The following is a 21,221-nucleotide window of genomic DNA, read 5'->3' as shown; positions in this document are numbered from 1 at the left end:
TAGTCACTAAAGACGACTGACACAAATAAAAAACCTGCCCTTATATAGCATAATTTATTTATTTTGTTCTTAGGAAATGTATTATGCAGTTCTACCGAGTGAATTTTAATTATTTATTATGAGTATTTTTTTTTTAATATAATAAAACAAAATGTTTAAAATTAGTTCAAAATGGGTGTCGTGCGTGAGTGTCCTAGTGGCAGTGTGTCTGCAGCTGGGTTCTGGCATTGAACTCGAAACGCAGTCAGTTTACTATGGGATGCTCAAGACTGCGGTGAATAATGGGGGCCAAAGTGTGTGCACAAAGGAATTGACACAGATACAAAAGGGAATTGATGCCAACCAGAGATGGGCTATTAAACGTAAGTTTTAATCATTATTTTAAGTGTAACTTTGCCATAGAATAATAAAGAACAACGCGAAGTGGGAGTATTTCGTAATCCAATAATTACAATATATATATATTTTTAGATCGTATGAATATTATATATGAGTACATTTTTGTTTATTTGTTACAATATATGATCAAATATTTCAAGACCCCTATTCCATAGAAGCATTAGCTTGTGGCTGGAAATGGAGTGTACATTGTTTTATTACAGTATGTAGGTAATTAAAAATAAAATGATTTTAAACTTATTTGAAGAATGGAATGTTACTTAAGGAAACTAATTGAGATGAGTTATTCTTAAGATTAATTCAATTGGAAACATTTTTATTTTTTGTAAGTTTGTCTTTAAAGTATTTTTTCACAGTGTTTATTATTTGGATGTTATCATTAATGTTTCTAATTTCTTCAGGTAGTCGATTGAAAAAAATTCTTGCCCGGTAAGTGTAATAATTTTGTGCAAAGGAAGTGTTTAATTTTGGGCATGGAAAAATATATTTAAGTCGAGTACGGTTTTCAGTTAGAAATTGATACTTGTCTTTTTCTTTTATGATTTGAATTAACGCATTTTTAGTATAAAGATCTTTAAATGAAGGCACTTGAAATTCTTCGAATAATCGATCCGTTGGGTAATCGGAAGGTTTTCTTAATATTATTTTAATATTTATTTTAATTATTAACCTTTTTACCACTTCTATTGGAGTAAGGTTAGTTTTGTATGTGGATCCCCAACTAATGATACCATATTGTAGAGTTGATTGGACTAAGGCATAATATATTAAATATAGGTTTTTTAAAGACAAAAAATTTCTGATTCTTAAAAATACATATATCATTAAATACATATACCTATATTCTTTGCTTAAATGTCAATTGCAGAACTGAGTTTCATAATCATTACGAAATTTTCATTTCGCAACATTAATGGGATGGCTTCGATAGCGATATACGATTACAGGCAAGTGTAAGATAAAGAGAGACAGAATGACTGTTACGTGACTTGTGTACAAGCGCAAAGTACAATCATATTTACCTATACATACGCGGTGTCCGGAAACTCGTAGTACAAACGGGAAACTGTAGAACTAGATAACTCTAGTTTTATTGAGATCATTAAACTTTTTTTTTCGACTGACCATTTTTTTTATTTATTACACTTTTCTATTTTTTCGGCTATTAAAGAGGTTAAAAAACCTGGCGGTCTACGTTTCGACACATTTTAAAAGATATTAAACAGTTAAGGCGATGCCATACGTAGTAATGCAAAATAATGTGTTTTTGGTTTGAAAATTTGGTCGCCTAGAAATGTTTTAGATACTTTATCTAAATACTGCGAGTAGAATACATCTTGGCCTTTGAAATAATCAAGTATTTTTTAGATAAGTCTTTTTATAAGCCCAGAAAAAAGAAATGTATAAGGCCTATGAAAACTGCTTTAAAGTTCAAAATCTCCTACTTACGAACGCATTTTCGGTTATGATTTTATTGTATAATGTGGCAAATTAAGTTATTTATAAAATGATCGCAAAAAAAATAAATATTTTTGTCTGAACATCCACAAAATAAAATAAAAGGCACTTTTTGGCCATGTTTTTTTCTTGCATAAATCAAAACAGGCGGATGGTGTTAAGCGGGAATTTAAACCTTATCGCCATCTACGTAAGGGTTATTATTCATAGCGGCTCAATTTAAAATATTACACGACGTAGTGCATCGCCTTAACATTAATACCCTAGTGACTCGATTTACTCGAAAATGAAAGCTCAAATAAAAAAAGTTATTCCACAAAATCGAACTACTATGATACGTAGATTCATTAGTTTTCCGCTTGTGGGTACTACGAGATTCCAAACATCGTGTATAGTAGTAGGTATGTAAGTACAGGGTGTTAAGGAACATACCTGACAAACTTTAACCAGCGATTCTTGATATTATTTGGAGCAGTAGAAAGTTAAGTAAATGGATTTTTTGTCTCCGGTGTTCTTGTCAAACAAAAAAGAGTTTTTAAGAAAAATATATATTATTTTGATGAATAACAAAAATCAACTAGTAAAAAAAAGTTTATTTTACAAAAATACACCTTTTTTAGATTTTTAAAATATTTAAATATAAATTGGTTTGACTGAGAATTGAAACTTTGACGTGTCGAGATTTACTTCTTATAGTGCCACCCAAAGTTGATAGAATGCATTGTCATCGACAACTAGTCTATCTGCTGCGTTTCAGCTCGATCCCATATCGGGAAGTGGGTTAGTTTCTACTTCGAAGATTCCACATCATACATTTATTTATTGATTCATTAATTCAAGAAAACTGTACACGGAGACCAAAATGACATTCACATTTTTTACTCCAAATAAGCTCGTCTGGTACACCCTGTATACAGAACGTCCCCGTACGCTTATTAATTATTACACCTTACAATTATCTTGTAATCAAAACAATAAATGAGTGAAGCTATCAATCAACAAATGGTGACATTGGAAATCGTTTTTTTATCGAAAATTAGATTTTATCTGAAAATTATAACACGATTACATATATAACATATGTATTACGTATAATACCAGAAAAATTCAAATTTTAAATATTCGGAGAAGAATTTTCTATGGAGAAGAAAAAGGCATTTAGTGGGGAAATATTAATATTAAAAAAATATATAAACTGATGCCAAAACTACAAACCTGTTTATTTTTTAAATATATATTGAAGGAAGTAAAGGGTACCGGGGGTCTAGCACGGTCAAATCGATAACTCTACAACATTGGATCGACAGGCGTAGCTACTGATGATTTTATAGCGATTTCCCGAGCACGGTCGCGCTGTTGATAGCCAGACCGCTATTGATAATGCAAAATATATTGGAAATCGACATACGTTTGCAACACTAGCGCATCTGCCTATGAATTGACATTCCTGAACGTCATACGACTATGTAAAAGTTAAAAATACTAATAAATCGATAATGTCGAATTGAAATATTAACTTTGGCAGTCCTCATGTACTTTTGACAGTAAAAAGGGAGTCAGTGAGTTCGTTTTGTCTACCTAATGTCGGAATCATATTCTGATCGTGCTCTCAAATATCGCTAACTGACCATACATGACCGATTTCGTGAATGTTGTATTGATATAGGGTTTTATCGATCTACCGTGCTATCTAACCAGGAGTACAAGTAAAATGTGAATTTATAAAAATGTCTAATCTAAAGTATTCCTTCATTACGCATTACCCAGAGAACCCTTTTACCGTGTGGACAAAATGTACATATTGATGGAAAGTAGTTTCTCCATGAGGCGTGTTCCGATTGGCGATATCTCTTGACGAGTTTCCGAACACCGAGTATATACATAATGCTTTAAAAACTATGTTTGTGCCTGCCCACTTTTCAAGCCCTGGATTCACTGGAATTTTCGGAATTCAGAGACTGTTGTTGATAATTTCTTTACTTTGTTATTCTAGTGTTGGATGCGTCAGGGGCCCCGGGCACCGGCCTCTACTGGGGCAACACCTACTGGCTGGGGTCCCGCCAGCAGTGCCTGGCCTCCACCTCCAGCAAGCGAGTCCCGGTCAGCAGGACCAGCGGCCCCTTCACCGTGGAGACCCCGCAGAGTCTCCCGCCCTTCCCGGTCCACTACTACGGCGCTTACTTTACGCACAACTCGACTGTCCAGACGTTTGTGCATTGGGATAATGAGGTATTCAATCAAATTTGGAAACGATAGATATCTGAGGAAATTATTACCTAATTACAATATAACCTTTTCAAATCCAGATATAATACCAAGAAGGTTGAATAATATAGTATCTACTTATATAATGAATCCCCGCAGACTGGCCACAGTAGGGCCGCACCGCAATATCAGCCTCGTGGTCTGCGGATTCTAAATACGGCCCTGAGACAAAGACAGGAATCCCCTCTTATTTCCCCTTCGTCCGTAGTTAATCATTCCTTTTATGGGCATGCTTTTTGCGTTAGCGCTTATGCATCTTCCTTCCATCACCATATAAGGTGATCCTTCTGATTGCATGTGACCGAGGCTTGTTTTACGCTATATTGCTTCGTGATCGATGTGGTGGTGTGTCCTCTATGATTTGTAGCCGTAGGAGTGCTTGATTAATGGCGGATATGATCAACTCATAACAAAGCATGCCAAGTGTCGCCGGGCCACAGGCAAGCTGGACAGACTAAAAGCGTCTATGCAATGAAAGTTATACGTTTGGGGTGTTGGCAGAAACAAAATCGGATCGCCCCTGTGCAGATACGGGTGAACGAAATTGGCGATACCTTTATGCGCTTTCATACTGATAATGGTTCTTCATAGCCCATCTCCCTTGTTATATTATCTTTTAGGAAGAATAAAATTGAATTAATTGTAAGATTTTTATTTTGTGTTTTGGATGTGTGGACCTTATGAACGGAGAAAGATGAACCAGGAGAGTGTTATTATATGACGCGAGAGTGGATGGTGGAAGAAGTCGAGGAAGCCCGAGGAAGACGCGGCACGACCAAATCAATCAAATAGTTGAGTCGGGTCAAGCAACAATAAGTCAAGGTCAATATTACGAGGGGGCGTAATTAAGTTCGCGGAATGGGTAGGTAGGTGATTAGTGGGGTGTCGTTGAATTAGGTACTAATTGAGCAACTTTAACTTCAACAGGATTAAGTATGTTTGAATGTAGTGTAACTTGTATGCTGTAAGATTTGGGGTTACTAATCTTGCGTGTTTTTACAGGTTAGAATAACTCTGGGGCTGTGCCTGCCCTCGTCATGCACGGAGACCGAGGTCTATGGATTCCTGGAAAAATACTTAGAGTCTGGGATCCTTGCGTACCAGCAAATCTACGAGACGAGTCTCACAATGGAGGCGGTCAAAAAAACTGAAGACGATTATGCCTGGACACAAACCACACTTTTTAAGATTTTCATGTGAGTTTTTAACCTAATCAATGGGAACTAAGTTTGAGAACTTTCTTCCACTCCCAAGATGTCCCGGCAGCGTTACCGTTCGAAGTTCGAACATTATTATTATTTACATTTACGCTTCTCCGTGAAAAGTTTTGAAAAGCTATTTTTAAATACATTAATGTCAAAAATAACATTTTAATAATTGCAGTCTGTCAAGAACGTGAACGTAAACATGGACGGAGACATTCAAGAACGATTTGAAGCCGCGGGGTTTGGGGAAAGTTGTACGAAAAATGTCTTTACCTACTTGTTTTCAAATACTCAAAAAAAATCATGTTAAGATTGGCTTAGTAAGCCGTTATAATATGTATTAACAATATGGAAATAGTTCATTTTATACCACTTTGCAAGCGAATCATTTCAAACGTTTGTCATTCAATTTCCCCTTACCCGAGATTTGGCTTCAATGTCATTCATACAAAATCACACTAATGCTCTGTCCGGCGTTTGTTAGGTTCATGGTCAAGAACGAAGTGTGAAAAATAACTTTTTTTAAATAATATATCAGATTCCCTGCCTCATTAAATTCCAAAAATATATTCATTATATTATAATTGCATTAAAAATATGAAAATAAAATAGTAATACCACTTCGCATACAAACAATTTGAATAGTTTGTCATACTAGATGGCTGCCAGGCAATTTCCCTTCGCCTTAGATTCAGCTTCAATGCTATTCACACAAAATCGCACTAATGGTCTGTCCAGGGCTTTTTAGGTCCATGATATATGTAGAACAATGTTTTATTTTTATGGCTTCTGATTTTAGAGTAGGCGTTGCAACTATCTTAGCATTGTGCGTCTTGGGGACAATATATGATATGATAATATACAAATCCATGGTTGAAGAATACGATTGCAAAAATAGCACCAGTGAAGATTCATGTGGTAAGTTAAGTAAGTCAAGTAACAAAAACCAGTCACTTGGTTGAAATTTACTATACATTTTTTAATTTTTTTTTACTTTCATTTTACAGATCGTTTTTTTGTGGCTCCGAAAAAACTGCCGGAAATTAGTTTCGTATCGAAGTTTATACTTTGTTTTAGTATTGATATGAACGCAAGGAAAATTTTCAGCACAGCTACCAGTGAAGATAATAAGATGCTGCCACTTTTTGGGTTAAGGTTAGTAATCCTTTGTTTCATTTTTGGGGATCTGGTAAGGAGACAATGAAAGATGCATGTTGTGCTGTGTTTAATACGAGTCAGTTGAATTGCGCAGTTGGGAGATGACGCTGGACCGATGAGGACGACACCAGGTGTAGACGACGATGACGGCCAAGCGGTCGAAGCGCGGGTCAGTGAGTCTTTGATGGAGACCGGACTCGTGGGTGTGTTCAGCACTAGTAAAGACGTGGAGTCTTTCGGGTACTCCAGTGTGAACGTGGTAGCCGAAGGAGCGATAGACCTGGTCGGCAGATGAGTGGGAGATGCAGGCCGGCGACGATGCCGCGGGGCCGAGGCGCAGACCGTTGAAGTGGTCGCAGGGTCTAGGCGCGGGAGGTCAGCGCTGGCCAGGAACGATGGCCGGGGCCAAGGCGCTGAGGTGATCCCAAGGAGTCCATAATTAATTGTAGTCCGTGCAGAGCCGGGTGTAGGTGAGTAGGTCCTGTAGCGATATGGTGAAGAAAGAGTGGGACGCGATGCGCGAGGAAACGGCCATAGCGGCCGACCCCTCAGTAGGCAGCATGCGGTCGCAGCGCTAGCTTGTCGGTCACTCGTAAAACTGCTAATTAATGACTGACTAAGTACTTCTGGGCACGCCTCATTATATAGCCGCCCGGGTGCATTCGACAACATTTCATAACTGTAGGTAGGATGTCGAACACTCGCATTGCGACTAGAGTGTTCCCGCTACAATGCATTTTATACTGGCGAGCGTTCTAGAAAATTCTCGTAGCATCGCTACACATGCTTTGTACCCACACAAAAAAAAAGTTTTTTTTTCATTACCTAGGGGTGCACAAATTGTGATAAACCCTAAATTTCACTCTAAAATTTCCCTAGAATTTCCCTAAATTTCAAAATGGATATGTGTGGGGTATTACTCAATACTGGAATCCCCCCAATATTTTCTAAATAGATTTCCAAAGTATGATTTCTAACAATATTTTTTTAAATGTGGGGGGGGGATGGCTAGAGAATATCAGGAAAAAGTTATTCCCAACAATATTTTAAAATCCATCAATCGTTTTGAAACGTTATCGAACAAATCTGTCATGTCAAAAACTCAATCAGCCCAATATATAAATTTGTCCGTGGGGATGAAAATGTCCCATATTGTCCGCAACTTGATTATGTTTCGATGAAAATATTTCGATCGTGTCAATGTTTTGATCTTGCCCATCACTAGTCGGAAGTGCCATAGACATTGAACGATCTACGAATTTACAATTTTTACCGCATCTATGGAATCAACTGTCAGTTTGTGCAAGTTTGTAGTGTTTGACTTTTGTACAAATGAGATTGTATGTGTCAGAAAAACTTTTGTTTTCGATTTGAATGTTGATGTTTTAATCACATATTACATCAATTCAAGTTGAGTTATATACATCACAAGATGAGTACGGTTGATACTAGTGGCGAAGATTGGTCAATCGCGTGTTCAGACGACGAACTCACGAAGGCCGGTGTTTTGGATGGGGACAGATGGGCTCCGGACCCTGCGGACTTAGAAGCATTATACAACACCATCGAGAAAACTGGAACATTACAACTAGAATGGAAATGTCCAGGACGAAGATTACCGTCTCCCGCAGCTCAGCGGGACGATAATATTCAAGAAAGTCCGTCTTCAAACGCAACTCCGGAGAAATCGAACTTTGACTTCAAAGATGAGATGAGTTCGTTGAGGCTGCGGGTTCGAAGGGAAGGAGAGGATACGCTGCGAGGGTCGGCGAAGAAGAAAACTTCCTCGTTTGATGGAATCCTCTCCAATATGATGCGCCATCAGAAACTACAGCAGATGGAACGAGATGCAGACAACCCATAGGCTAATATTTTTAGTTTAATCTAATATTCTAATCCACAAATATTGTCTATAAATCTGTACGTCCTCCACATCTCAACACTTTTAATGGTTTATTTGGAAGGTATTGAAAATGTATTGTTTTCAAAATATTGCTGTGACTTTGAAAGTACGATAAAAAATTTAGGAAAACTTTTAGGTTATCTGGACACGCTTTAATTAGTAAATTGCCGATTCCTCCTTAGCCTTAAATATTTCCCTAACCGCCACACTTTTAATATGCCCGGATTATGGAAATAACACTTCGTTTCAACTTAATTACTATAAGAAACAATTATTTATGTCGGGAGAGATGGAAAAAGGTGTATTGAAATTCCATTTTTTCTCAATCGAATTTTAAAACTTCACATGCGACCACAATGTTTGTCATAAGTTGAAGGTTAGGATTCCATATGCATATTTTTTTTAAATAATGCAAACTAAGAACCTAATAATCTATTTTGTTCATATTTTTCTATGTACCCCCACGTAAGTTCCATTTTTGTCAATCAAAGTTTTAAAATTTCATGCGATTCGGCCATGTCTTTTCATGTTTGATGTATTCATATTGAGTGTGTTCAGCGATACTATTATTTTACCATTGTTAATTGTAAGTCACTAGTTTAAGTTTTGATTGTAAGTTATAAGTCTTAATGATAAGTCATAGGTTAGATAAATTGTTTTGTAAATCACCCTCGAGGTTTGTTCACCAAAATGACGCTGTACAAATCTTTGAATTATTTTTGTAACACATTATTTAATCAATTCAATGACGTGCTGTAAATACATAAATTATAAACATATTAATTTTTGTTGTCAATGCTTGGGTGCGTGATTTGAAATTGTATTCCTGCGTAGTGCTTAAAATTATTGAAGTTCTATGAACTTGTAATTTTTGAAATTGGTACTGATAAATATAAATCATAACAGACAAGTGATTTGTTGTTTTTTTTTTGTATTAATACTTTCAGCTTAACAAATCCTACAATTATAATATTCTAATGTTCTTTGCCAATATATAATAGAATTGTATATTATGCAATGACGTTACAATATATACAGACATGCAGTAGAAATCTCAAAGTGGCAAGCAAAAGGCAAATCAATTGTAGTGCTTTCGATTTCTTAGTACATACTTAACTGCCATGCGTCGCATAAGTTTATGTGCTACCTCTAAGTAAATTGCATTAAAAAGTGCCAAAAAGCCGTCGTGTGTGATGAGAAAATGTTTTCATTACTCGGTAAACATTATTAAAAGCCACGAAATAATATTTCATTTGTAAATACAAACAAATTATTTTATTATTATAAATAATTCCATGATTTCAATCGTTTCCGGTAGATTTTCAGCGCCATTAGAGAAAGTGAGATAACGAATGTAGCTACACATATGTATATAAAGGACAACCTAATAGCAGTAGGTCGTCTCATACAGTATTCTGTATTTGTCTTATAGTGTATGTTGTTATCTCGGTCGCACCCGTGATGTAGAATGTAGTATTCAACACAAATACGAAAACGCCGCCGGGTATTGTTTATTTCGTTCATACACACATATTCGCTGAATGTCTTTCTTTGTCACACTTGAACCACGTTTGAATTAAGAATTTACTGGTAACTTAAGAGTGTTTCTTACTTGCCACATTTAATTTTGAGTTTGTGAGACAATAGGAAGTCTAGTGTTGCAACTTCATTGATATTATGTAGGTTTTATACTGAAAGTTTATAAGTTTTTAGTAAATTTATGATTATATATATAATTTTGGACAATACTTTGATAATAAAATTTTACTGGTATATGTATATTGATTTTTTATTCTCAATTCACTCTCCCTTCTTACTCCAATCACCTCGGGTAAGAGGAGAAGAGCCTCACTCAAGTAGCCAAAGTACGGTAGTGTGCGACCACTGGATTATATCAATGCATAAGAAAACCCTTCAATTCCAGATGTTTCACCATAATCTGGATAGTGTTAAACCATGGAATACTGTATATGGGTGACGTCTTTTCCAACCGGACCTTCGCATACTACATATCCGAACATCTGGTCCTGCAAGCATTTGCCAATGCCTCTTTCACTGTGGACACATTCATCAGCATGAGGTTTGGCTTGCACTGAATAAAACTATTAAGATACTCCTACAACAAAATTTCTTGTTTTTTTACAAATGAGGGATATGAAAGTAAAACCGTCACTTAACTACTCGTACATCTTTGTTCATTGTGACCTAATGTTTGATTAGTAATCTACATTTCACCATAGACCATACAATCACATTCAAGCCAAAGCAAAAATGCCTCTAATCCATTCAAAAACTACTTTTAATATTGTGGTCAAATGAAAAACTGCCTATCTTCCTCTGTTGGTGAGGTTCAAAAGCGCTACTCTCTAAATGCCCCAATCACGAGCCAGAAAACATATAATAATAATAATAACATGGCATTTATACAGCGCAGTTTAGTGTCATTTCACTTCAAGTGGGCAACAAGTACTTCGCAAATACAATATGGCCGCCGTTTATTGAAGTGCAAAACTACTACTCTAACAAATGTTCAGGTTCAAAAATGCCACGAAGCTGAGTTGAACTGGGAAAATCTCCACTATTCTTTTGTTTATTATTTAGCAGAAATGTGTTCAAAAATATTTTATTTTAAAATTCGATTTTTAAAAAAAAACGCAATTTGAAAAAGAAATCTCCAAAGAGCAAATCATTATTTTTAAATGCTGAACATTTGGCATTAGTAGATAGTGGTGGTTTTGATTTTATACCCCTTATATTACTTAGAGCATGCTAACGAAAGAACTTACAATGAGTTTGGAAGATTTTCGGCACTACATACTCGTTGTGTTAGTGGTACTTTTGTAATGAATTAGATATTTTATAAGACTAGTAGTTCCATGCATAAATCAACTATCTGAACAGTACACCTTCCATTTAAAAAAGTATGTTTCTTATTTAATAAATCAAAACCAAAATTTCCTCTGAAATCATAAGATTTCTAAGTAAGTAGGTACTTAAATACCTTAATTATAAACCATAGAATATTTAGGGAAAATTTAAATAAGGAATTATACAATTTGTGCAAAGAAATGTAACTCAAGACAAGACAAGAAATGTCTCAGTGACAATTCTTTTTTCAAATTTACTTCAGGCAGGTATGTACCATACTATTGAAAAGCTTAGTGAAAGTTAGCCATCTAGTCAAAATAAGTCTTGCTTGAATAATAAATTCAATGCAGCACTTTTCAGATTTAATCCAGAAACGGAACATAAACACAAATATACGGGCAAATACAATGCCAAACGGTCTAGTTAAAACATTCAAAGCTCAGTCAACATTCTGTAATGTAAATAAAGAAAAAAATAATAAATAAATCACAATTCTTCCTTCTGTCCGCGCAAAAATGTGAAAATTAATGTTCTGATGTTTTCAGTGGATTCCTTCTCGGATATGCTTTCTTGGAATCGGAGGCAAAAAAGGCAAAAGCAGGAGTCAAGGAGTCCTTGAGCAAAAAGATGAGCTTTGTTTGTTTAGCAATTTTACACCGAGTAGTAAGGTGAGCAGATATTTTGTATATAAAACATATTATAGGATATAATTTTCTCCACTCTGTATTTCATTCACCTGTATTGTGACATTTTGTACATTATAAGTCATAAAAGTATCCCAACCATCGATGACTCAGCGGCGCGGCGCCTTTGTTTTTACCACAGAACATTAAATAATATTCATGGTGTCCGGGGGTAACGTGCACAAACTTCGGGAGGTGATTCTTCACGATGGTAGAAGTAAAAAAGACAAATACTTTAAAAAATATATTTTTTCATAGAAGAATAATATTTTCTCCTTACAAATAATTCAACTTCTGTACCCGAAAACTACCTTAAAAGGTTGATTTAAAAAAAAAGTCATTTATCTTTTTTACTCACCTCCCGAAGTTTTTGAACTTTACCCTCGGAAAACCCTGTATATATGGCGGTACATTCCAGAGTAATATATACTCTCAGAATCGCCGAGGTAAAATTCAGAATCGAAAATTGTTTCAAATGGTTTTAGCCATATTTAGTGGCCATATCTGAAGAGGCAGGTTCTTCCCAATCTTCCGCTTTCCCACCTTCCCCTTCCACTAGCATCAACCTCACAACATACTCCATATGAGGATGCCACAGGTGGGACTCTTGTGTGGTATTCACAGACTCTTTATTTATTTAACCAACATGCCGTTTATCCACAGGGGTAGGCAGAGTAAACAAACCAAAAATTGTGACCATAGTAATATCTCACGCCTTTAATGTTTAAATATTGCTTGATACTTGCTATTTGCGACGTCAGTACGGAGCTGTACACCTTAACACATTGTCTCGTACATACTCTTCTGTACTATTTCTTGATGTTAAAAATATGTATTTTCTAGATTGCTTCCGGCATATCTGTTTGCCCTCGGTTTTGCCTACACAACATCAGCCATAAGGCATCGGCAAACTGTTTTCTGGTTGGGAGAGCGGAACGACATAAACTGCCTGAACAGCTGGTGGAAGAATCTGCTCTTCATCAACAACTTCTTCCCCAAGGCGGAGATGTGCATGTCTTGGAGTTGGTACCTCAGCAGCGAGATGCAGAACTTCTTACTGGGCGTAGTACTGCTAACATTAGCCACCAAGTGAGTTTTATATTATTCACTACGGATCAGGTAATCCGGATAAGAGTTCCACACTGTCAGTGCAGGGTGGATTTTTTGCGAAGATGTTAGAAAATTGCTTTAAAAAGACGTACTGCACTGCCCTATACACGTCAGAACTGTGGACACAATAACCAGTAGCGCAATGGGACAAGCTAAGGGTGTGCAACAACAACGCATACAGGCAACTTATGCAACTATCAAGGTTTTGCATCGCCTCCACGATGTTCACAGAAGGGAGGGAATACTCATTATCCGCCTTACTTCACCACAGACTAGCCAGCTTCTGGGGCAGGACACGAAAATCAACAAACGTCATCATCGTGGCTGTTTCCGAGTAGCTCAGCTCTCCACTTAAAGAGTGATGGATGCAGACAATGCGGCGAACTTCCTAATGGACGATTATTTCATTTATCTTATTCATGTAATGCTTTTTTTATGTTATCATTATGCTTTTATTTCATCTTATTTTAATTTGTAATTTTTCTTATTTCTCTCTTGTATATACACGGTGTCCGGAAACTCGTAGTACAAGCGGGAAACTGGAGAATCTACACCACATGGGGAACCCAAATAAACATGAAGTTTTTTGATTTGAGCATTTTCACAAAAAAAAAAAAAAACCAAAAAAAAATATTTTTCGGCTATTTTAGGGTTAAAGTTTTTTCTGGTGTTGAACAACAGATGTTTTAACCCTGCAGAGCAGGAATATTTTATGATTACACCGGATTAAATGAAGGGTGATTTCAAAATAATGCTTCAAATCCGAGTTTCTTCATTTGTTTTACTTTCAAATAGTTTTAATTAGTTGGGTACTTTGATCTTCAGTAATAATTTATAAGAATTTGATTAAAAAAAAAAAAAAAAAAAAAAAAAAATCAACTTCTAACTCGATTTACTCGATAACGAAAGCTCAAATCAAAAAAAAATATACTACAAAATCGACTCCAAATGTGATGTAGATTCACCAGTTTCCCGCTTACGAGTTTCTGGACACCCTGTATAATACCATTTAATATAGTAGACTCAGATTGCACTACCCTCCTAGTCCTGCTGGATTAAAAACTTAAATAAAATAAATTAATAAACTGTGGTAAAAAATAACTAAGTCACAATTAATAATGTACAATTTTCCTTTCAGATATTTAAAACTAGTAATGTTTACTTTCGCATCTATTCTTGTAGTCGCCAACACTTACACTGGGTACCTAACTTATGCAGCTGGATTTGTTCCTTTGTAAGTATATTTGAATAAAACTTTAACATTTTAGCCGCGGCAGACACACTAGTATGTGATTTGAAGTGTGATCGAGCGGCACCTAAGATTCAAATCAAAATTTTGCAGAATTCATGGATCAAAGGGTACTCAACCCTGATTTAAAATGTGGCTTATTCTTCATTCCACCGCCATCTGTTAAATTATTAAAAAAGAAATATCTTCCATTCATCCAGATATGTGAAAAAACAATGTCTCCAAATCTTGGCAGCTCAGATCTCCCGCCATATGGTCAATAGATACCTGTATCTCTTTGGCTTCAGTATTGTTCCTTTAATTTAACCTTCCAGCGGGCGCGCTGTCGTAAAATTTACGACATACGCGCCTTATCGCTTCCCCCACTCTTACCACTTAGTCGTCAGCATCGAGCTTCGAGCTATGCTAGAGTCAAATCAAATGTCAAACATTTACCGCAAGATATAAATGTTTTTCTCAAAGTGAATTACGGTCGGGCAGTTTAACCGAAAACAGAAGAAGGAAACAGAAGCTTTCCAAAACGCGGTGTTTGTCGGTTATGTGCACTGGATAAGAAAATATCCTCAGCATCAATGAAGTGTTGCCGTTGCCAGTCCATTACATGCAAGAACCATTCTTCAGTTGAGGTGGTTTGTAACAATTAAAGGATGAGAATATTGATTCTGACTAAATAGGTCGATAAAATATTTTGTTTTGAAATATTAACATGTTTAGAGTGTTGCTTCGTTTTTTTTTTAAGAAAGTCAAATAATTACTGCCTATTATCATTTTTCATATCCTTAAAAAAATTCCCTAACATTTGTGTAAGAAAACAACACTTCCCTTTACACACGAGTTTTAGACTCTTGTAAAGGTAAACATGTTAATTTTTATTGAAATATGCTCTTACTATGTAAATTTAAACATTATACTGTATTTTATAAAATAAATAAAAATATTAAAAAAAAAAAAAAAAAAAAAAAAATGGAGAAAACTCGATGACGTAAAATTTACGACAAGCGCCCGCTCAAGGGAAATTTCTCAAGGCGCCTGCTGGAAGGTTAATGTTTTGTCTTTATCATAAATCATTACCATGATCGGGTCGTAGCTTACATGCTATTGTAATAAAAAATATTCAAGGTGTCACAACAAGATAAGTGTTTTAAATGATAAATAAAAATTGTCAAAATCGAGCTACGCATGGTGGACGTCTGAGTTGATTTGTTGTACAGTCTACGCGAAGGAATAAATTTTTACGATTGCTGATTCACAAAATTTTTGTGTTTTCCATTGCAGCGTTGATAATGTGTGGACAAACTTTGATTTGGTATATTCCCCGACCTGGACAAGAATTGGTCCTTACATTATTGGGATTGCCGGTGGTTGCTTCCTTCAATATTTCAATAGAAAACTGCCAATTAATAAGGTAAGTTGTTGTTTTAAATTTGAAGTGTGGAAACTTTGTCATAACTTAATAAACTTGCTGTGTTCATCATCATTGGCTGTGCAACTCTTAGGTCTTGGTCTAGGAAACCTCTTTTCTCCTGCTTCCTGCCTCAAGTTTCTTATGTCTATGTTTAGATCTATGTACTTGATACTTGGAACAACTGGTACAAGTATGAATAAATACCTAGTCCAAATTCCTGTTCCCTAGTATTTCGCACTTATACTTACTTTTACAAGTAGTTGTTTTCTAGAGAATTTCTGTGAAGGGTAATTCCCCACAATAACTTTTCCAGATTCATGTGGGGGGAGGGGGTTGTTAGAGAATTTCTAAGAGAAGTAATTCCCCACAAAAATTTCTGAGTGCAATTCCTGAATGATTTTTCAAAAATCCATGAGGGGGGGTTAGCTAGAGAATTCTCTGTCGAAAGTTTCCCCACATTTTTTTTCCTGTCCTCTGATGCGTATAGGACAGGCGAAGTACTGGAAAGACGCGCAATACTTGCAAGACTCGCAATACTCATAAGACACGCAATACTCGCAAGACGCGTGATACTTAAGAACAAATACTAAGAACGAAAGTATCTTTTTTCCAAACATTTGTTCTAGTTTATGCGTTTCACCTCTACTATGTACCAATAATAATATTTTGTGTAAAATCACCTCAAATGCGCTCGTTCCTTCGTCCTGTAGGTTTTTTATATAAAATTGCCTCTTTTGTTGGTTAACTATCTTCTACATCTAGTTGCTACATATCTTCAAACATATAGAATATACAGAAACAACTTTTTCGAAGGTTATACCTATCAATATATCATTGGAGACGAAAATAATACTAAAAAATCTAAACGACACATGAAACAGAACAAGTCACAGAAAATAAAAAGATAACGGTCATAACTATAAATCGAACCAGGTCTTACCGGGACAGCGTCTTAATATGATTTATAATATAATAACAGTTTTAAATACAATGCTATTCAATTCTCTACTTATTGACATTAGAAACACACAAACCAAAACATCCTTTAAAATTAAAATCATTGATTACCTCCAATAAAAATATACATTAGAAGTATTTCATAACATATTAAAAAATTGTGCCTACTGTGTATATATATGTATACTATGCATTTCAAACTGAAATTTTATTTAATTTATTTTATTAATTACTTAAAATTATTCTTGCTTCGTCTTCATCTTTTGCATTCATTCTTGAATTGTATAATTAAAAATTAAAATAAAATACGGATTTTATTTTATCTGGCATTTTGACAATATTGTGTAAACTAAAACCTAGTTAACAACCACTCTGTAAATTGCCATCTCAACACGGGCGTTACACACCTAGTGAGATGGGCAATACGTCATTATTGTAATTAAATGTAATATTAAAATAAAAAAATAAAAATAACTAGGTTCCAATGGTCGAGTGGTTAAGACGCTGTCCCGGAAAGACAAGAGATCCTGGGTTCAATTCCTAGCTGTGACCCTTTATTTTCTGTTTTATGTTTTGTTTAGATTTGTTAGTGTTATCTTCTACTTCAATAATTTGGAATATAGTTCGTTGCTGTACCTCGTCTGTCAGACACCATTTCAATAATACGGAACAAGAAAGAAAAACCATCCAAGAGGCTTCTTTATGATAAGCTTAGTGGTGGCTTAAGCACTTTGATGCTGGAGACCGACAATACGACCGACTTACGTGTACTGAAATCTCACTACCCAGAGAATATATAAAATTTCTCAGACAAAAATGTTCAGAGACAAGAAGTGCACCTAATCAGGAGTCAACGCAAAATAAATTAAAATCTCTTATTATATTGTAGTATTTATAATAAAAATAATACAATATCTTGTACATTAGACCGGTCAGTGGTTGAGTGGGCATAGCGCTTGGGTCTCACCCGAGCGTCGCGTGTTCGATTCCTCGGCTGGCTAAAGGCCTATCCGCACACAACAGTGCCGGCACGTGACCGACAGTTCCGTACCGTACAGTACCGTGACGTGCTATTCGTACATGTCAGTACCGACACGGCACGACACGGCGACGCGCAGTGAATGGCGCAGTGATTAGTAGGTACTCTACGCAGCTTCAAGATCACAATTAGCAGGGATTGCTTTAATATTAGATGAAGACGAAGAAATGAATGTGAGAAGAAGGCATTGGGTTCATAATGCGAGGAGGAAAAGAGAAGAAGAAGGAAAGTTCGCCACCCTATATAAACATCTGATAGATGATGAATCAAAGTTTTTCAAGTATTTCAATATTGTTCCACATGTTTGATTTAAAATTAAGGTCCATGTATTTTCTATGTGAAGGGTCATAAATTGCAGAATGTACACGGACCAATTCAATCAACTGTTCGTCGTCCATCTTGAAATACTGCGACCGTGTCAGTGAAAATATTGTCCGCTAGAAATTCACGTCCCGTCACGGCAAGCGTCGGCGCAGCACTGACATCACTGAACGTCACTGTCACTGACGAGTACGGATAGTGCCGTACAAAATGTATGCCACAATATCATTTTTCACTGACACTGATGGATACGTCACGTGTCGGCACGTGTCGGCACTGTGCCGGCACTGTTGTGTGCGGATAGGCCTTAAGTCCTCCATCACAACACAAGCAACATTTTCGGCTTTCTGTGGTGGTAGTAGGAGATTTTCAAAAATTGTTGGGTTATTCGTAACCTGGGAATGTTTGTCTTTCTTTAAAAAAAAAAAAAAAAACATTATCATTGAATTTAATTGCCCCCTGAAACTAACAAACAATGCAGTAAATCGGCACAGGGGGATTACAAAAATTGGCCCCGAGTTCTATGAAATAATAATCTAATGTGTATTGCTAACAATGGTGGGATATTAGGTCTTATACCTACATGATATTATCAAATCGACACAACATCGTATTCGATAAAGTGTTGGGGTGGGTTAGGTTAGGTTGGTTCAGTTGAACATACATGGATCCTAATGGCGGCCAAGACTAGGATAGCACTGATGGTAATAATGATTTTAGTAATAATGTATCATTTACACGGCTACATTGCAGATAGGAGTGGCTCTGTGCTGGGTGGTCGGAGGGGGTCTGGGGATGGGCATGATGTTTGGCTTTGCAGACAAGGACATGAGCCTACTGTCCAGTGCACTGTACATGGGCCTCAGTAGGACTGTCTGGGCCATCAGCACTGTGTGGCTCATGCTGGCCTGCCTCTCCGGAAACGGTGGTGAGTATTTTTTATTATTTTTAAGAATATCGATTCAGGAAACTCAATTAATGGAGAACTGAACAAGGTTGGTTTCACAACATTTACAATCAATTATATACCTACTAGCAGATTAATCTATTATATACATTTATTAAATCAGTTGCGATGCATCATCGCGTTAAAAAAATACTTCTTATCTTGAATTCATTGAGGTTTGACTGAAACATGTCTATTTCTGAAGGAAGTTGGTTTAAAAGCATAGTCATTCTTCCCAGAGGCCTGAGCATTGGTAGGTGGGTCCTCCCTCTTGGAAAAATAAAAAGCCTGTGCTGTCTAGCTGTGGTGAAGTTATCAGGGACATAAAACGTAATAAGCTTCAGAACATCAGGATTGCAAATGTGTCCTGTGAGGAGCTTATGTGCTTATACTACCATTGCAATTTTTCTCCTAACATCTAGACGATCTAGTCCTAGTATTCTAGCGAGGAAGTCAGAGGGATATAACAAGAGGTAATACCCAAGCTTACGCATGTAAAGGTATCGCATAAACTTTTTTTGCACCTTTTCTAAATCATTTGAGTGTATGGCTTCTTTGGGTCCCCAAATTACCGAACCACTCTCGAGAATGCTACGAACCTGAGTAAAATAAAGCATTTTTATGATTGCCGTATTAGAAAAAGATTTTACGTTGCAGATTAGAAAACCTAGCATTCGCATGGCAGTGTTGCACACAGAATCGATATGAGAACGAAAATAATGTGATAGTTATCATTTTAAAAAGGTGATACATTACACTGTATTTTCAGGTTTCATAAATAGTTTCCTGTCGCAGAGCTTCTGGATTCCTCTAGGCAAAGCCTCCTACTGTGTGTACCTCATCAACCCCATGGTCATAAAGGTCGTTGTCAGCTACAGCGACAGCGCTTGGGAGGTGGGAGTAGCCACTGCGGTAAGCTTCAATACGTTATTAATAATTATTATATCATCTTCTTCCCAGTTGTCCTACTAGGATTCCTGTCTCGGGCTACTTCATGTAGCCTTTACAAGGTTGAATTATTTGCACAACAAAACTGTGGAATTATCGCAATTAAAGTTTGGCGCTATGATGCATTTAAAAAAATGTCTGTCCCTCCAGACTCTCTTGCATTCCTTTTTAGTGATAAGATTAATTAACCCTATTTACATGAGTAGAAACTGTACACTTTTCGCCCAATAAATAGGAAAGCAACTGGCCCAATCGGTCAGTTTGCGAAAGACCTTCTTACAGTCAGCGTTTCATTTGAAAATCGTTACCCAAGGTACCCTCAGGAGGAAGCCGGCTATTTACAGTCAATGACAGTGGCGTGAGTGTCCAGAGGGGTGATTACGGTTATACTTAAGGATAAGGAATTGTCCTTAACCTTCAAATTAGTAATGAAGTTTGGCATTAACTGTGATTCTGGGAGGCGGATTCGCATTGTCCATCCCTAGCCAAGAATATGTCTTCAAAATCTTATCCCATCCATCCCCCCATTTCAGCCTTGGCACAAACCAGAGCGAATGAGATCGTTACGCAACTATCTCACTCTCTCCTCTCCATGCCATTATATGGCAAAGCCAAAATGAGGGACATAGGATCACTAAAGACATGTTCCTAGCCAAGGATAAAGAATGGGAATCCGCCTCCAGTTCTCTCAGATGACAGCAGAATTATTGCCTTTAACTTTAAACTTTGTCGCCTCCAGTTCTCTAGCATGACAGCATAATTATTGTCTTTAACTTTAAACTTTTTCATTAACTGCGATTCCAGTTTTCTCAGATGACAGCGAAAAAGTCGTTAATTTTAAGGTTAAGGAGAATCCTTTAACAATAAAAAGAACCGTAACTGCCCCTCAGTAGAAATTTAGGTTTTGATTTATTAAATAAGAGAAAATAAAAATTAAAAATACTCTTTTAGACGCGAGGTCTGCTGTTCACAGAACTACTAGTGTTAACATCTCCACAAATATTAAACAACCCATAACGGTTTATTATTAAGCATTATTAATTTTTATTTATTTATTTCTAGCTTGTTAACGGACTGGGTTATGTAACGCTGAGTTTCATAATTGCTTTCGCTTTCTCCATTCTGTTTGAGGCTCCATTCTTCCAACTGACAAAATTGCTGCTGGGAGATAAAAAACACATGGTCAAGGAGAGAAAACTTTCAGACAATTCTCTGAACAATAATGTTACTGAGAAAAAAGACTTATAATAAAATTGATGTGATATAAATATGTACATAATAAAATAATGTTGATACGTTGCGTAAAA

The 21,221-nt window shown here is 36.3% G+C and overlaps 2 protein-coding genes across 3 annotated transcripts; both read left to right on the top strand.

Annotated features, from left to right (window-relative positions):
• Positions 1 to 79: 79 nt before the first annotated feature.
• On the top strand, positions 80 to 21,204 carry LOC149414647 (nose resistant to fluoxetine protein 6-like). 2 transcript variants are annotated; one of them, XM_089643552.1, is made up of 13 exons: positions 80 to 362; positions 3,851 to 4,086; positions 5,125 to 5,318; positions 6,127 to 6,245; positions 6,335 to 6,482; positions 10,313 to 10,468; positions 11,802 to 11,924; positions 12,783 to 13,028; positions 14,188 to 14,283; positions 15,574 to 15,703; positions 18,774 to 18,948; positions 19,736 to 19,878; positions 20,977 to 21,204. In XM_089643552.1, exons 1-13 carry the CDS (start codon positions 152 to 154, stop codon positions 21,160 to 21,162), a joined length of 2,163 nt encoding a protein of 720 aa, XP_089499678.1. In that variant the 5' UTR covers positions 80 to 151; the 3' UTR covers positions 21,163 to 21,204. The 2 variants fall into 2 exon arrangements, with proteins under 2 accessions (XP_089499678.1, XP_089499677.1); XM_089643551.1 differs by having other exon boundaries at positions 6,127 to 6,254.
• Positions 7,789 to 10,236, top strand: Pa1 (PTIP binding protein Pa1). Its single transcript, XM_089643602.1, has one exon. It carries the CDS (start codon positions 7,918 to 7,920, stop codon positions 8,347 to 8,349), a length of 432 nt encoding a protein of 143 aa, XP_089499728.1. The 5' UTR covers positions 7,789 to 7,917; the 3' UTR covers positions 8,350 to 10,236.
• Positions 21,205 to 21,221: the final 17 nt, after the last annotated feature.

This window comes from Hesperophylax consimilis, chromosome 19 (assembly GCF_061612785.1).
Source record: "Hesperophylax consimilis isolate HC1 chromosome 19, BYU_Hcon_1.0, whole genome shotgun sequence".
NCBI lineage: Eukaryota > Metazoa > Arthropoda > Insecta > Trichoptera > Limnephilidae > Hesperophylax > Hesperophylax consimilis.
Note: the sequence above shows the minus strand (reverse complement) of the source record. Positions and strands in the feature narration are given on the sequence as shown.

Excerpts from the sequence above, each read along its gene's own strand:
- Pa1 (XM_089643602.1), top strand. The coding sequence starts at position 7,918 with ATGAGTACGGTTGATACTAGTGGCGAAGATTGGTCAATCGCGTGTTCA.
- LOC149414647 (XM_089643551.1), top strand. The coding sequence starts at position 152 with ATGTTTAAAATTAGTTCAAAATGGGTGTCGTGCGTGAGTGTCCTAGTG. Across the intron at positions 5,319-6,126 it reads ACACTTTTTAAGATTTTCAT|AGTAGGCGTTGCAACTATCT; the intron begins GTGAGTTTTTAA and ends TTCTGATTTTAG. Across the intron at positions 13,029-14,187 it reads CTGCTAACATTAGCCACCAA|ATATTTAAAACTAGTAATGT; the intron begins GTGAGTTTTATA and ends TTTTCCTTTCAG.